At 39.4% G+C, this 17,811-nt stretch overlaps 1 protein-coding gene across 9 annotated transcripts in view; it reads left to right on the top strand.

The window, feature by feature from the left end:
• IL13RA2 (interleukin 13 receptor subunit alpha 2) overlaps nucleotides 1–17,811 on the top strand; it is a 68,414-nt gene that overhangs the window by 33,298 nt on the left and 17,305 nt on the right. For 3 of the 9 annotated variants that reach the window (XM_032331477.1, XM_032331473.1, XM_032331476.1), the window contains exons 2-4: nucleotides 10,975–11,106; nucleotides 14,893–15,016; nucleotides 17,353–17,504. In XM_032331477.1, coding sequence (XP_032187368.1) covers nucleotides 14,926–15,016; nucleotides 17,353–17,504 — 243 coding nt within the window. In that variant the 5' untranslated portion in view covers nucleotides 10,975–11,106; nucleotides 14,893–14,925. Of the gene's footprint in view, nucleotides 1–1,564; nucleotides 1,710–7,788; nucleotides 7,949–10,974; nucleotides 11,107–13,652; nucleotides 13,750–14,537; nucleotides 14,602–14,892; nucleotides 15,017–17,352; nucleotides 17,505–17,811 lie in introns of those variants that run through there. The other 6 variants (XM_032331475.1, XM_032331472.1, XM_032331471.1 and 3 more) reach the window with 6 other exon arrangements.

The following is a 17,811-nucleotide window of genomic DNA, read 5'->3' as shown; positions in this document are numbered from 1 at the left end:
AGGTTTGGGATTTTGTTAAGAAGTTATGATACAAAAGCAGAGAGGCAAATTTATTTTGGGGTAGGGAAGCCAATCTAGATGACATAAAGAAGGGAAACAAGACCAAATCTGATGGATGAATTTGGGAAAAAATAGTCAAGTCTTTGCAAAACAGAAAAATAAACAGAGTGGCAGTACTTAAAGACCTAAGCTAAAATGAAATGAGATTATGGGAAAATCGTTTGATTTCTCTGGCCTCTGTTTTCTCGTTTATTTTTAAGCCAGGGTGATAGATGGTGGAAACTAATTTCTGCACATATCTGTTGTGTTTTGGTAGTAAGTATCAATAGACTGGGATGGGCCTAGGAACTCCTGAGGAGCACCCCACCCACTTCTAAGGAATGAAGTGGAGTTAGGGGGTAGGAGGTATTCGTCATTCCAACTTTCCCATGGATGTTAAGGTAAAGGAAGACAAAACCGTGTTCTAAAGTTGTAATTCTATTACAAGTAGTGTTCTTTCCCCTAGGCGTGTTTGACTTTGCTCATCCAGCAGTGACTAATCACTAATAATGGAATCAGCCATTTCCTTTGTCTAGCACTTTTGCAGGAAGAACAATGTACATTCTTGATGGAATCAGTACTGATTTATTGAGAGGAAACTTGAACTCCAGGGTATCCTGATAATAGCCAAAGCATGTGGGGTGAACTGTCAATATCTGGAAAAGGAGAAATTAGGTCTGATTAAAGATATGTAAGTGCATCACCACAACATCTCAGAACACCACGGCAGCCCCTGGTGGTGGGAAGTGCTGTGGTTCACAAGAGCAGTTATTACTAGCAGAACCTCCAGAGGGCCATAGAGTCCTCCAGCACCTGTATCCTCTTGTCTGTTGCTATAAGGACTTCAAAGGCCTCAGAGGGGGGAGTCAAGAAATGTTTTTTTGGTCATTGTAAAAAGCTTCTACTTCAGCATTTTGTGATTATATTCACAAGTGGGGTGGTTCAAGTATGTCCCCACCCTCCCCAGCCCCAGGTATCTGGTTGCAGGTTTTTGCCAAAGAAAGTGCTACAGAGTTTAAATGTGGCCCTTTACAAGAATGAGCTTTTGACTCAGGCTATGTAGAAAACGAGGGGTTGGACTGTGTAAGTGCAAACATCTTTCATTTCATGGAAATCTGTGCTTGAAAGGTTATGAACTTTTAAAGTATTTTAATACACAATGCTAAATACTCCTCTAATTAGGTTACAGGTTCTGCTTAAATAAGAAAGTAGTTTATTTTGCTCTCACCTGAATGTCTTGAGTTGGCTAATCTAAGGCTGCAGGAAGAATATGCAGCTTTATTGCATCAGGTTAAGAGCGGGGGGCTACCCCAAACTCGTTGTTCTACCACACTTAGGGTGATTCCCTCATCTACTTGATCTGAGGTGGCTCACTACCAAGGTCATATTCTTTTTTAAAAATATATTTTTTAAAGATTTTATGTATTTATTTGAGAGAGAGAGGGAATGAACAGGGGGAGGGGCAGAGGTCGAAGCAGACTCCCCACTGAGTGCAGAGCCTGACACTGACATTGGGGCTCGGTCCCAGGATCCTGAGATCATGACCTGAGCCAAAGTCAGACACTTTACCAACTGAGCCACTCAGGTGCCCCTACCAAAACCATATTCAAAGCAGCAGGATAGAGAATGGAAGAAAGGGGAAGAGGAGAAAACATTCATTCTTTTTAAAGGTAAGACCTAGAGAGGTGGTGGCAGGGGGGATGGGGTAACTGAATGATGGGCATTAAAGAGGGCACTTGATGGAATGAGCACTGGGTATTGTATGTAACTGATGACTCACTAAATTCTAACCCTGAAACTAATAATACAGTATATGTTAACTAAATCGAACTAATCAATTAATTAATTAATTTTTAAAGAATTTATTTATTTATTTGAAAAAGAAAGAGACAGAGATAGCAACAGAGATAGCAGCATGAGAGAACACAAGTGAATAGGAGAGGGAGAAATGGGCTCCCAGGGAGCCTAATATGGAGCTTGATCCCAAGACTCTGGGATCATGACCTGAGCCAAAAGCAGCCACTTAACCAACTGAGCCACCAAGGCACCCTACTAAATTGAATTTAAATTAAAAAAAAAAGATGTGACCCAGAGATTGGAGATGACACTTCCATTTATATGTCTTGGGCCAGAACTTCAGTACATGTCACATGTAGCTGAGAAGATGTTCAGAAATGTAGTCTCCATTTTGTGTGGCCATGTTTCCTGCTAAACCTTGGGGGCTCCGTTACTACTGAAGAAGATGAATATTATGAAACAGTAATGTTAGCTGCACCACCTCCAAAAATGATTATACCAATTTGTATTTCTACCAGTAGCCTGAGAGAAGGCTCACACTTTATTAATTTTGCTTGAATTATAATTTATTTAACTCTAAGTTTATAGAATTTATTTTTAAAAGATTAATTTTAGAGCAATTTTAGGTTCATGGGCAAATAAAAAGGAAGGTATAGAAATTTCTCATATGCCCTCTGCTCCCACACACGCATAGCCTTCCCATTTTCAATATCCCACATGACAGTGGTTCATTTGTTACAATTGATGAGCCTATGTTGACCTGTCCTTATCACTCAAAGTCCATAGCTTACATTAAGATTTACTCTTGATGATTGTACATTCTGTGTATTTGAACAAATGTATAATGGCATGTATACACTATTATAGTATCACATAGAGTGTTTTTGCTGCCCTAAATATCCTTTGCTCTACCTATTCATCCCTCTTCATGACCTCAATCCCTGGAAACCATTGATCTGCTTACTGTCTTTATACTTTTGGCTTTTCCAAGATGTCATATAATTGGAATCACATAGTATGCAGCCTTTTCAGATTGGCTTCTTTCACTAAGTAATAGGCACTTCCACGTCTTTTCATGGCTTGATAACTCATTTCTTCTTAGCACTAAATAATATTCTATTGTCTGGATATACCATAGTTTATCTGTTCACCTACTGGAAAGACATCTTGGGTTGCTTCTAAATTTTAGTAGTTAAAATAAAACTGCTAGAAAGATCTATGCTCTGATTTTTGTGTAGACCTAAGTTTTTGACTTCTTTGGGTAAATACCAATGAGTTTGTTTGCTGGATGGTATAGTAAGAATGTGTTTAGCTTTTAAGAAATCACCCAACTATCTTCCAAAGTGGGTGTACCACTTGGCATTACCACCAGCAATGAATGGTCATTCCTGTTGCTCCACATCCTCTTTCTCATCTGTTGTCAGTGTTCCAGATTTGGGCCATTCTAATAGATGTGTAGTAATTTTTTTTTTTTTTTAATTTTAAATGCTCCTTCAGTAGACTTTAGGGTAGGGAACACTATATCTTGCTTGTTTTCATATCTGTAGCCTTGAGTGCAAAATGAATACTCAGGAAATGTCTGTGAAATGAAGATCTGGATGGATGCCTATTTCTATGTCAGCACCAATACAACAGTCAAAGGTCAGGCTGAAAAAATAGAAATTTTGAGGTTGCATTTTGATGAGAGGGCTCTAAAGTCACTTAGGAAATATTGTCTCACTGAAGCTCAAAAGCAGCTATCAAAAACAGTGAGAAACTGGGTAGGTAGGCAGACCTATCACTTAGGATTATGAAGTGGATTTTGAACCTTTAAGCAGATATGATTATAAAAACCAGTTCTCTTAAAGAAGGGAATGCATTTTTATGAAGGGCAGTAAGTCGACTGAAGAGCAAGAAATCTCTGTCAACATACAAGTAAAAAAATAACTCTTTTTTGGGTCACTTTAGAAAAGTACTTTTCTAAAAAAGATTTATTTATTTTGCGGGGGGGCGGGCAAAGAGAGAGGCAGAGAGAATCTGAAGCAGACTCTCTGCTGAGCACAGAGATTGACACTGGGCTCAATTTCACAACCGAGATCATGACCTGATCATGTCAGGTCATGAAACCTGATCATGAAACTAAGAATCAGATGCTCAACTGACAAAGACACCCAGGCTCCTCTATCATAAGCACTTTTAGAAAGTAAGCTTACAAGGTTACAAAATTGGTTTAATCTTTTGAAGGTTGCTGGAGAGGATGGGGTGGTGGGAGGGATAGCGTGGCTGGACGATGGACATTGGGGAGGGTATGTGCTATGGTAAGTGCTGTGAAATGTGTAAGACTGATTAATCACAGACCTGTGCCCCTGAAATAAATAATACATTATGTGTTAATTAAAAAACAAAACAAAACTGGGACGCCTGAGTGGCTCAGTGGGTTAGGCCTCTGCCTTTGGCTCTGGTCATGATCTCAGGGTCTTGGGATCAAGCCCCACATTGGGATCTCTGCTCGGCGGGGAGCCTGCTTCCCCCTCTCTCTTCCTGCTTCTCTGCCTACTTATGATCTCTCTGTCAAGTAAAAAAATAAAATCTTTAAAAAAAAAATAAAAAATATGGATAAATAAATAAATAAATAAATAACTGGTTTAATCTTCAAGTGATCAAGTGATTATTCTGAAGCCAAAGAAAATGCATTGAGAAGAGAGAATGCTCCAGTGTTTTAAAAATGAGGACAGCTAGTGATCCAAAAATATATTAATTTCTACTTAATGGAAAACAGAAACATCAGTCAGACAAAGGAAAAGAGGGGGGCGCCTGGGTGGCTCAGTGAGTTAAAGCCTCTGCCTTTGGCTCAGATCATGATCCTGGGATCCTGGGATCGAGCCCCGCATCGGGCTCTCTGCTCAGTGGGGAGCCTACTTCCCCCTTTCTCTCTGCCTGCCTCTCCGCCTACTTGTGATCTCTGTCAAACAAATAAACAAAATCCTTAAAAAAAAAGAAAAAAAGGAAAAGAGGGGAAAAAATAGAATCAGAAGAGAAAAGAAAGTGGGAGCAGGTGGCAGAGGGGCATGAGGGAGAAGAAGCAAAGAGCAAGAGCCTGAAATGATGGATTAGCTACCATCCATGGTCTGAGTCTCAGATATTCTGTAAACCAGAATACAAATCCTCTCGCCTAGAGAGATGCACTTACTGGAACTCTGGGAGTATGTCCAGTTGTATTGTTTGATCCCTCAGTTTCAAAGTTTTCAACATATGATAAAGACTATATGTTCCTATTTTGCACTTTGAAATCGGGACAGGAACCAGAATCTCTGATATTTCTCAATTCAGATCTTCAATTATCTTTCTAGACTAACAGCTGAATTTTGTATGTGCCTTATAAAAATAAAATTGTTTCTGATGACTTTTGCTGCAAAAGACAAATTTAGAAGGAAAAAAAATGAAATCTCTTATTTCTCATAGAAAGTAAAGATGTTCTATAGTCTGGAGAAATGGTACTTTTAAAAAAAATATTATTTGATTAGAAATGCAAGAAGTTGGAGATAGCTTTGCAAAATAATTTGAGCAGATGGAAAGTATTTGTTAAAGTAATCACTGATGAAACTGAATTTTGTTAGGTTCTAGTTGCCCTAGAAAAAATGTTCTGCCTTGGTATGATACCTTTTCATATTACAATTCTAAACTACTCTGGCCTGCATCCCTCAAATAAGAACACCTGCCATTCCTGAACAGGTATGACAAAAATCCAAGAAGGCACACTTGGGTGGCGCAGCAAGTTGTGTGTCTGACTCTTGGTTTTGGCTCGGGTTGTAATCTCGGGGTTGTGAGGTTGAGCCCCAAGTTGGGCTCCACACTTAGCATGTAGTCTGCTTAAGGGTTCTTTCTCCCTCAGGGCACCTGGATGGCTCAGTTGGTTGAGTGTCCTACTCTTGGATCCTTCTCAGGTTGTGATCTCAGGGTCCAGAGTTTGAGCCCAGCCTTAGGGTCCCCACTCAGCGGGAAGTCTGCTTCCCTTCTCCCTCTGCTCATTCCCCCGGCTCGTGCACACATGCTCTCTCTCTGAAATAAAATAAATAAATCTTTTTTTTTTTTTTTTAAGATTTTATTTATTTATTTGACAGACGGAGATCGCGAGTAGACAGAGAGGCAGGCAAAGAGAGGAGGAAGCAGGTTCCCCGCTGAGCAGAGAACCCGATGTGGGGCTCGATTCCAGGACCCTGGGATCATGACCTGAGCCGAAGGCAGAGGTTTTAACCCACTGAGCCACCCAGGTGCCCCTAAAATAAATAAATCTTAAAAAAAAAAAAAAAGGAAAAAAAAAAGAAAAAAGGATTCTCTCTCCCTCTGCCCTATCCTCTGGAAGTGCTCTCTCTCTCTCTCATATAAATAAGTAAATCTTAAAAAAAAAAAATCCAGGAAAAAGTAGGATCAAACCTTTATGTGAGATGTTCTCCATTTATGTTTTTAAGAGGAAAGAAATGTGTGATTGCCTCCTAGCAGGAGCACCTATGATCTCCCTAAAGGGACCCATGTTCCTTTATAGCAAACTTTTAGCAGAGTTAACTGTACTCATTGTCTCCATTGGCTCGTCCATTCTTTCCTGAACCCACTTACAACTGAGTTTTGCTCCAGATATTCCACCTGTTCCCTTATCAGTGTCACCAACTATTTCCTATTTGCCAAATCCATTAGATTTTTTTCAGGTCTCATCTTGTCCAATCAGCAACTTTTGACATTATCTATCACTCTTAGAAATACTTTCTTTACTTGGTTTCTAGGGCATTACAAGCTCTAGATTTTCCTCTTATCTCCCTGGCCTCTCCTTAGTCTCCCTTGTTGGTACATCCTCATTTCTTTGACCTCAATATATTGGAGGGTCTCAGATCTCAGTTCTTTGTCCTCTTTTCTTTATTTCATTTCTTTTATACCCTGGGGGACTTCAGTTGTTCCTGTGTCTTTAAATACTGTCTATATATGGGTGACTGTCAAATATTTATCTATAGCTCTGCTCTTTCCCCTAACAGAGGCAACTATCCAACTATTCATCTTCCTCCCTTGGATGTTTAGTTAGGCAGCTTAAATTGAAACATACAAAGCTGATCCCTTGTCCATCATCCCCAGGCTACATAAATAATTACCCAGTTGCCCACAACAAAAATAGAGACATCATCCTCTGATGGTCTGTACTTAATCCATCAGTAGATCCTGTCAGCATCTCCACTGCCATCAACTTGATCCCCATCACCATCAGCTTTAGCCTGTATTATTGCTTCTACCCTTTCCTTCCACACATGGTGTCACTATACTCACAACTGCCCAGTTGTCTCCCATTTTACTAAAATAAATGAGAAACTCATTACTATGGTCTACAGCCTGCTTATCTTTATGAGATGCAGGTTTTTTTTGTCTTGTACACTGTTATATCCCTCATGCCTGGAAGAAGGCCTGGCATGTAGTAGGCTTTCAAAACTAATTATTAAATAATGAATACATGATAGAAATATTCATATGTTTTTCTTAGCATTCCTTACTGTAATTGATGGTATTATATATGATATAATACCATATTTTCATGTATTTGCAGTTTATACCTCATGGACATGAAGAAATATACTGGTAGAATAACCTTGAAGTCATATAAACCCTGCTGTGGTGGGACTCCTGGGTGGTTCAGTCTGTTAAGCTTTGTCAGTCTTGTCAGTCTTTGGCTCAGGTCATGATCCCAGGGTCCTGGGATCTGGTGCACCTGGCTCCTTGCTCAGTAGGGACTCTGCTTCTCCCTCTTCCTCTGCCTGCCTCTCCCCCTGATTGTGCTCTCTGTCAAATAAATAAGTAAAGTCTTAAAAAACAAAACAAAACAAACCCTGGTGTGGTACATTTTGTATTCTGTTTTTACTTAATTGGAGGGGGTGGGGCACACTGTATTATTTACTTTTGAAGTTGTTACGCGAAGTAACACGAAATTAATGTTTTGAGTACACAGTGTTTGCTTGCTGACAAGTATTTGGGAGCATCTGGTAGTGGGGAGAAGGGTGTTGAACAAAAGAGATTGTTTTGCCAGCTCCAGAGAAGTGGTGCCTTTCAAGATGCTGCATTGCTTTACAGCTGTGACTTCACTTGAATAGAGTGTAAGGTATATTTCATAATAATAATTTGACCTGCTCTAGGAAGTGGATGAAGTGGGGGCTTTTCTTAAAGGGTTATAAAAGTGGGGTGGGGTTATAAACTAATAATGCTCTGATCGTCTCAGATTAGGGACTGATTCTGAAATGTGCAAACTGCTTCATGAATTAACACTGTAAAACTGACAGTGGCTATTGTAGCTCAAAACTGAATTCACTGGCTTTGTGCATGCTTTCGGAAACTTGTTCGCTGGATGAACTCAGGGTGTCATACAGGAAATCATCTACAGAAAGGATTTTTTTTGTATACAGTGTTAGAATGTAATGTTGTCAAGGGCACAGATATAATCATATTATAGATAACCGGTTGTTAAAGTGGTATGTGTTGAAAAGAGATCCTACCTGTATTTCATTGCTCTACAATGATTTTTATCATTCAGCATGTGCCTAAAGTTTTTGTGTATTTTTGTGGGAGGTGACTTACACTTGACTAGTGGCAAGTATGAGGAATCTGCCTGATTCAAAGTTGGGTGTTTGTGTGTGTGTGTGTGTGTGTGTGTGTGTGTTTGAAAGTACACAGTCATCTTTAGCATTCTTTACGAATTACTCCGCTGAAACTTAAATTGAATTTGACTCACCACTAGTTCATATGCTGATTGATCCATGTATTGATCTCAGCATGTTGTCAGGCCTCAGGATCTAGCAGGTTCCAGAGGTGCTGATTATAATGCTGAGTCATGGCCATAGGCCAGAAGCTGTAACTAGACTTTTGTGCATGTCGGGTGGTCTCCTGGAAAGAAGGTCAGTTATTTGGGAAGCTAGTACTTTTGAGTGACTTCCTGAAACCATGCATGGATACATAGCAGATTAACTAATGAAACAGAATGATATCCCAGGGAGAACTTGTTTGAAAGGAAATTTAGCTTCACTAAAGTGAGATTAGTTGAAAGGCATTATATGTTAAAAGGAACACAGTCTTTAAGAATCAGACATACACATCTTCTCTTGCTTAAATTATATGACCTTGAGTACTTTAACTTTTTTGAGCCTCAAATGACTCATTTGTAATATTGGGATAATAATACAGTAACTATCAATGTTTGGGAGACCTAAGTGAGCTAATCCATATTGATGTGGTTTTAGAAATATAGGTGAGGTTCAGTGGAGTTAAGTCTGGAGCCAATGACCAAGGAAGAATTCTTGGGAGGTCTTTGGTGCAAAAAGGTGTTTTATTAGAGCATGGGGACAGGATCCCTGGGCAGAAAGAGCTGCTGCAGGATCTTGAGGGGTGGCTGATTTGATACTCTGGAGTTGGGAGAAGTAAGGAAAAAGAGGTTACAAAAGGATATTTATATGTTAAAGAAGAACCTCGGGATACTGGAGGCCTGGCTATTATCAAGCTAAGGTTGTTTTTACCTCTGGCAAGGTATTAACCTTAAGATAGTTGGGAGATTCCTGGAAGAATGTCACACCTGTCCCACCCTGGAGTGACTGCAGGATGTCAGTTTACGCTTTTCTCTTCCGGAGCCTTCTGTTGCCTCATCACAGATCAAGCATCTGGCACAGAGCTTGACACCTGGTGAGAGTTCAAAGAACTCTAGTTCCTGTTATTATTATTTTCTAAATCCCCTGATAAAGTTGGTACTAGAGCCCAGATCTCCTAGTCGGTGTGCTTTCTCACTTAAGACCACATAAATTGTTTTGTCCGCAGATGAGATTTAAGCCTTTACCATCACCCCACTTTTCTATTTTTCTCTCCTTAAGCTGTACTTCCCATTTTCCCATTTTCTTTTTCTCCAAGCCCTATTCTTACTTACTGCTGTGGCTGATTTTTTTAGATACCTTAAATAATGTGAATGGAAGTTCTCAAATTTTGTAACACTGGTTTCTCAGTCTAATGGCAACATAAATGACGTGGCCATACTTTATGTGTTTTTTTTAGAGATCGCTTTAGTGGCATTACAAAACTCCATTATTATTTGTCTCTGGAACTTGCTCACTGCCTTTATAAATGAAACAAGAAGCTGTGGTCATTTCAGATAGTTTGGAATAGTATTTTTGTATTTCTTTGTCAAGGCAGAAATGGAACTTTTCCACAAAGCCGTATTATGTAAGTGACTGCATTCGTAGGCTTGCAACATTTCTGTCCCTTACTTCTTTTACCTTGCCTTTCCATAAAGATTGTATCAGCTGTGGGATCTTGTGCCAGTCATATCTCTTCTCTAAGCTGCAATGTTACTGACTGTAAATATGTAATACCAACCTTATACACCTGTGGATTTGTTAGAATAATTTAAGCAGTTCTTTGTAAATTGCAAAAGATAAGAGAATGTGTGAAGTTTTTGTTATTAAGACAAGTATCAGTAAAGGCAACTGATGATCAATAAGGGTAGTGGAAGTTGGAGGTTGATAACTGTCTACTTATCAACTGTGGATGGATCAATTTTCCTGAATTAGTAGGAGCAAATGTGTATTTTCAAAATTACTTCAGCGAGTTATTTTCAAAATTGTGATTAGTAGTAAGGTGCTCAGAAGCAAAGTCCTCCTAAGCATACAGAGCAATTTAAGTTAATATAATAATTATTAATTAATTAATATAATAATTTAATTATAGTCCTTTCACATACATTGTTTCCTTTAGTCTTCAGCACGAATCTGCCAGGCCGGTGTCATTACCTCTATTGTATAAATGGGAATTGAATTATAATTTGCTTCCAGGAACATTAGTGGTTGAGGCAGAGCTGAAATCCCAGTTGATACTTAGACCATTGTGCCTTTTGTTTTAACAAGTTCCTCAGCTATATATCTGTTTGTTTATCCAAAGATTAATTAGTCCTGTCAGCTTTTACATTCCCTGCTGTAATTCTAAATTTGTTTTAGATGCTTTTAGCCCCACCCATAACCTCCCTGTCTTGTGTATTGCAGAATCCATGGCCTGCTGGCTATTTCAGACGAGATCAGGCGCGTTCAGGGTGGTATGGCCATAGACATGCTGGCTATTTCAGGAACACTATCTTTTTTTTTTTTTTTTTTCCAGTGTGCTTGTTCATCAGACAGGAAGGGAAGTGTTAGAGATTTTAATTAATGTCTCTGAAGTGAAGAAGAGAAAAAAAGAAGGACCTGTGATAATTGCCTATGATAATTCATTTCTTGAGAAACCGTATTATTGGTAAGTACCTGGAGTTTCTCCAGTCATGCAAGGATTATCTTCGCCCAACTCCTAGAACAAGAGCATTATGTAGCATGGCTTTGAAGAGGTGGGGAAGTGAGGCTGAAAACAGGAAATAGTTTAGGCTTGCCATTCCAAAGGAGATTCTCAGCGGGAAACTGTTTAAGCAATAGTGTTGTGTGAAACTGAATGGGTAGAAACTGGAAGCTGCCCTCCACATTAATCTTAACAGTGGAAAATGTCTAGCCTAGTGGTTGTCATCAAGGACTCTGGTACTAAACTGTCTGGATTCAAACCAAGCTTCATTATTTATGGTCCGTGTGACTTACAGGAAGTTGTTTAATTTCTCTGTGACTCAGCTTCTGGTCTTTAAAATGGGCGTGAAAATACTATGTGCATCCAAGGCTGACTATGAGTATCATATGATATAATGTATGTGTGGTGCTTAGCACAGAGTAGTGCCTGGAATGCTGTGAATGCTGAATAAATAGTAGGAGGATTGCTATTATTATGGATATTATGATTTGTCACTTATACATTGTATCCTGGACAAGATTTACCTGGAAATGCATCTGGCAAAAAAAAAAAAAAAAAAGTGCTCAGTGAAAGCTTTCTCAATTATTATTCTGCCAGAAAGGTCATGCTGGTAAAACTGTGTGCTGGGTTGATGGTTTGGGTGGTGATGGTAGGCTGAACAAGGTTAGGGGAGGCTTCTGGTAAAATGGGCTCAGCACAGACTCCTTATAACAAGAAAATTTATTGTTTAGTCAGTGGAAAGGGATCATGAGATCTGGTTTTCAGTCCTACCTCCGGCACACAACAGTAAGTTGTGCGAGTCTACAGTTCATCTACCTCTCTTGGTATGTCCTCATTTTTAAAAATAAGGAGTTAAGACCACATGGGGTTTGTTGTTAACAGTGGTTGTTAACTGTGGGCTGGGGTGGAGAATTTACCAGAAACTGTTTTAAATTTTGTATGTCTGTGTTTCCATCCCCTATTTTCCCTTTGCCTTCAGGTTCTTTCCCCTCTTGTGAAAAATCCTGTCTTTCCTGGTAACCACAAAGTACGTAAAGCACCTCATTGCTCAAGTGGCAATCTTGTAACCCGGAAACCAAGGAAAGAGTTGTCTTCACATTCATTTGTGTGTGAAAGTCTAGGTGGGGCCCTAAGTGCATTGAAATTCAGGGGACTCCTTTCATAGGTTTATAGAAAAGTTGACTCAGGAAGTGACTATTCCATTTCCTATCTTTGCTTAAATATGTTGGGCCGATGTAGGAAATATGCGATTTGGTAGCCGAAATCAAATTTCAGTAGCTTATAAAAGGAGCAGAAACAAAGGATTTTTAACTCTCACCATTTGTGCTGTACATGACACAGGTCTATGAAAATATATAAGGACAGATTGATAAAGAAGAGAGAACTTCAAGATCTTTCTGGGAGCAGTTTAAGGGAGTTCTAATTGGATTTGTTCTTATTAGGAATAGGAAGGGATTTCTCTTTGTCAGACCTATGTGCTGCCTTAGATGAGAATGTAACCAGAGTGTTCATCTCAATCCATGAGAGCAGCTCTGTGGAAAATCTGTTGACAGGCCTACCTACTACTTACAGATGCTTTAGAGGACAGCAATGGGTTTGCATGTTGGCAGGGAGGAATTGAGGAAGATTATTCGATCTTAGTGTAAGAGCCTACTTAGCCAGAGCAGCTCCATCTGGTTAAACGATGATTTTGTTGTTTATGCAGTAAACCTTAAACTGACCCTGTGCTCCCCCCCGCCCCCCGCCGGAACTTACTTAAAAACAAGTTCCAGAAACCAGTCCTAGGTAACAAAGCCCAAATACAAGGGCTGGTCAGGCCAGGTGGAGGTATCTGATCAGTGGGGGAGCATACTGTCTCCTTAGCTACGAAGGAGTATGGGCCCTGCCCTCTGGACACCTTTTGGGCGCTAATTCTGACCAAAGTGATAGGCTAGGTCAAATATGTACTAGGGTAAACTGTAATTCAATTGGCCCCCCATGCGTGACCTAGCATGACTGTGCAGCTTTCTCTGTGTGTTACAATCTCATTGGCCACCTGTGCGTGGCCAAGCCCAATCACATGGCCTTTGCCCTTAAAAGCTAGCCTATAAGGCAGAGAGAGGTCTCCTCTTTCCAAGAGATGGCCCTGGCCAGTCAGTTAGATTCTCGATTCTTGGCGCAAAATAAAGCTTGCCTTGACCTTCGCTTTGTATCAGTCTCGATCCTTTGACCACGAACCCAACATTAGTAAGAGAAATGCTATTCTTTTATGATTTTATGAGACATAGAAAAACAAGAGCATGGTGTGGTCTCAGCCTGGCTAGCTAATTGAAGGAAGACTTAAATGCTGGAGTCCCAGAGGAAGGTTTCATAACCCTCAAACGCGTGGGATCCAGCATAGGGTGGAAATACACTGAGTTAGGGAGATCATGTTTTTGTCTTATTTCCAGCTCTGTTACTAACTTGCTGTGTAATCTTGGGCAAGTCTGAGTTTTACTTCCCAACATATAAATGAGGCTGGGCTGACATAGCCTCCAAAATACATGGCTGGCTTTAATAGTTTGATCTCAAGGTCCTGTGTGATAATAATTGAAACCTAGCAACATTAGAATGTTACAGACAGTCCAGGTAGGTTGAAGAGGGTGGTACAGGGAGAGAGGGTCTCCCCTGCTTAATGAATTTATGTAAGAGAAAAGAAAGGTAATCACTAAATATTGGTATAGTGACCTTTACTCCTTAACTTCCTGTGAAATTGTTGGTTTCAGGAGTATAGACTCAAGGAGAAGTATAAAATTGGGAGTAGTGATTTTTCTTTGAAAGAAGAGTGGTTTTTGATTAAGTTGTTATGTGGAGACATGAATCCTTTAAATTTCGGTCATACAACTAATATTCTTCAAGAATATAAAGACTAATAATTTGTATTCTATGACAGTGAAGTGTTGTTTTAAGAAACAGGTGAAAAGTGAGATTTGCTTTTTAGAGAGGGCATTCTGGCTGCATGTGGTATGGAGGATGGTTTGGAGACAAGAAAGACTGGATAATGAAATCCTAATGATAAGTTCCTCATCTTGGAAGGGGTAGTGATAATGGGAGAGGTTGTATGGGAGAGGGAGAAGTTGAACTCCCAGGTTTCTGGTTTGGGCAACTGGGAAGATGAGAATGCTATTTACTGATACAGCAAACAGAAACAGATGGAGAGTAGAGGATGATGGTTTAATACTTATGGAGCAAAAAAAGTCTGAGGCTTTGGTGTAGATTCTGTGCTTTCTTGGTAATCAGATAACTTTCAAATGCTTTTTAATCTCAGAAAAGAGTATATGTATCAGTGTATGTATCTTGTTGCTAGGGGAGAAGGTTGCTATGGAGATTAATGATGTCATAACGCCCACTGTGATCCAATAAGGACCCTCTGGTGGGTCTGACTCAGTCTTCAGGCTGAAGGTTATTTGAAGTTATCCTATCCTGGCCAGAGCATGTGATGTATGGGAAAGTCTATGTTGGGGGGCCGATATGAAGGGATACAAGCAGTTATATGTTTATATGTTTGTTTTGCTTTTTTTTTTTTTAACTGTTAGGGAAAAATGAGCCTAGAATCCTCCCTTTCTAGGTTATTGGTTCCAAACCTGATTTTTTCTGTTTCCATGGTTCAAAGGGGCACAGTTTTCCTAATTCCTAGTTGAAGGCATACAGAGTTATCAAATGTGTTTTTAATCACATTTAGTCTTAGTTATTTGAAGTAACATAAAGTTAAAATGTATTTTTCCTTCTTAGAGTGGAAATTTCAAGGTATTTAATCTTGGAGAAATGGCTTTCGCTCATTTGGATGTGAGACACTTCTGTACCCTGCTTATTTGCACAACGTTTGTCTCTGTGCCTTCAAATGCTGAAATAAAAGGTAAACCAACAATGGAGTAGTTTTAAACTTTAGGATATTAACTGTCTTTTCAACCTACCCTGTAGAAGTGCATAACAAGTAGATAGATTATTACTGGAAATATTTTAGGAAGTCCATACACAAATGATATGTTCTTACTAGCCAGCCTCATGTTTAAGGTAACTAATGGTAACAAACATTTTGCAGGATAAAAGTCAAACTAAAAGACACTTTCCAGACCTTTTCATATAGTCTTCTAAGAAATAGGTTAATTATCTGAAATCTCATTGCCTAATACTCAACTAACTGGAAACTTATTTGTGGTCCTTAATCTTTGAGATAATTAGATAAATACGGAAAAATATGCAGAGATTTAAAGGGAGTTGGGGGAAATTGGAGGGGGAGATGAATCATGAGAGACTGTGGACTCTAAGGAACTGAGGGTTTTGGAGGGGCAAAGGGTGGGAGGTTGGGTGAGCCTGGTGGTGGGTATTGTGGAGGGCACGTATTGCATGGAGCACCGGGTGTGGTGCATAAACAATGAATTCTGGAATGCTGAAAAGAAATTTAAAAAAAAATAAAAATTTTTTAAAAAGTAAAATTTAAACATAATTACAGAATTATTAAATCATGTCTACTGAATTTTCCTTATTGCAGAAGGTAATCAGAACAATTCATTTCACAAAGATTTGTAAGTATAAGAATTGAAACAATAGGATTGTCATTTTATCCTCAATAGAGACATTCTTTATTGGTACCTGGTGGGGGTCCCATGTCAAATCATAATTTGTACCGCAAATTACAATCTTTTTGTAGATTCTTTTCTTCACCTCAATATGTATCATGAGAGGCATTAAAATGAAAAAATGGGCAAAAATGAAAGGAAATTATGAGCAGAAAGGCAACATGAGGGCAGTCCTATAGTACTATTAGATTTGCTAGTGAGAAAATTTATAGAATTACTTGTTCGTTTGCTTTTAAACCACCAGTTGGGGCAGCCATTGCCGTCCACTGCTCCTCCCGACAAATAAAATGGGCTTTTTACTCTCCTCAGCTGCCTCACACTTTTTCTTAAGTCCTTCGGAAGAGTGGCCCTGGCTTTCCCTGGCATAGTAGTGAACTTTAGTTGGAGAATTCAGTTAACCAGAATGGAATGACAAGATCTGCTTGTTCTAATCCTTAAGGCATTAAGCCATAGTAGTCATATTTTACATTTCCTATCCCTTTTGTGTTATATGCATATAGTAAACACTGAATTAATACTGATTGGTTCTTGGTATTAGAGAGATTTATGTAATAAAGTGTTCCCATCTTAGGCCAAATTCTGGTCTATATAACCACAGAGATAACTCCATGTTCAATTGCCTGCTTCTGTGAAAACTTAGTAGCTAGGTAAGGCAAAGTCATATTTGCATATAGCAGTAATCTAGACTTTTTTTTTTTTTAAAGATTTTATTTATCTATTTGACAGACAGAGATCACAAGCAGGCAGAGAGGCAGGCAGAGAGAGAGGGGGAAGCAGGCTCCCCTCTGAGCAGACAGCCTGATGCAGGGCTCAGTCCCAGGACCCTGAGATCATGACCCGAGCCTAAGGATAGGTTTAACCCACTGAGCCACCCAGGTGCCCCTAATCTAGACTTTTTGACAGCTTTATTGATATGATTTCCATAACATAAAACACAGACTTTTAAAGTGTACTGTTGGGGCGCCTGGGTGTCTCAGTGGGTTAAAGCCTCTGCCTTTGGCTCAGGCCATGATCCCAGGGTCCTGGGATAGAGCCCCGCATGGGGCTCTCTGCTCAGCAGGGAGCCTGCTTCCCTTCCTCTCTCTCTGCCTGCCTCTCTGCCTACTTGGGATCTCTGTCTGTCAAATAAATAAATAAAATCTTAAAAAAAAAAAAAAGTGTACTGTTGAGTGGTCTGTAGTATCTTCACAATATACTTGTTTAACAACCCCAGCTACTCAATTCCAGAATATTTATATCCCCTTCCCCAAAGAAATCAAATATTTATACAGTAGTCATGTGTTATTTTTCCTTTCCTCCAGCTCCTGGCTACCACTAATTGACTTTTGTCTCTACAGATTTGCCTATTATGAATATTTCATATAAATTGGTCTTATGTGATCTTTTGTGATTGACTTATTTCAAATTAGCTTAATGTTTTCAGGGCCTTTGGATGTTGTAGCGTCGATCAGTACTTCATTCTTATGGCTGAATAATATTCCATTGTATACATGTACTACAGTTTATTTATCCATTCATCACCTGGTGGACATATGGAAGTAATCTAGATTTAGCAAATTTTGTCATAAGATACAGGAAAAAAAGTAAAAATATTTTATTGATTTTATTTCAGTTAATCCTCCTGAGGATTTTGAGATAGTGGACCCTGGATATTTAGGTTATCTGTCTTTGCAATGGCAACCTCCACTGTTTCTGGATAATTTTAAAGACTGCCCAATAGAGTATGAATTAAAATACCGAAACATTGGTAGCAAATATTGGAAGGTAAGTAAAGTAAGCGCTTGCAAACTTGTTGTGATTATTAGGAACTTTCTTTTAATTTTGATGTCAGTGTCCACTCTGAATCCTGTATCTCAATAGCTATTATTATTATTATTTTTTAAAGATTTGTTTATTTGACTGAGAGAAAGAACACAAGTAGGCAGAGTGGCAGCAGAGGTAGAGGGAGAAGCAGGCTCCCCTTTGAAGAGGGACCCCGGTGTGGGGCTCCACCCCAAGACCCTGGGATCATGACCTGAGCCAAAGGCAAACACTTAACCTACTGAGCCACCCAGGCACCCTCTCAATAGTT

Source organism: Mustela erminea, chromosome X (genome assembly GCF_009829155.1).
Source record: "Mustela erminea isolate mMusErm1 chromosome X, mMusErm1.Pri, whole genome shotgun sequence".
NCBI classification, from domain to species: Eukaryota; Metazoa; Chordata; class Mammalia; order Carnivora; family Mustelidae; genus Mustela; species Mustela erminea.
Note: the sequence above shows the minus strand (reverse complement) of the source record. Positions and strands in the feature narration are given on the sequence as shown.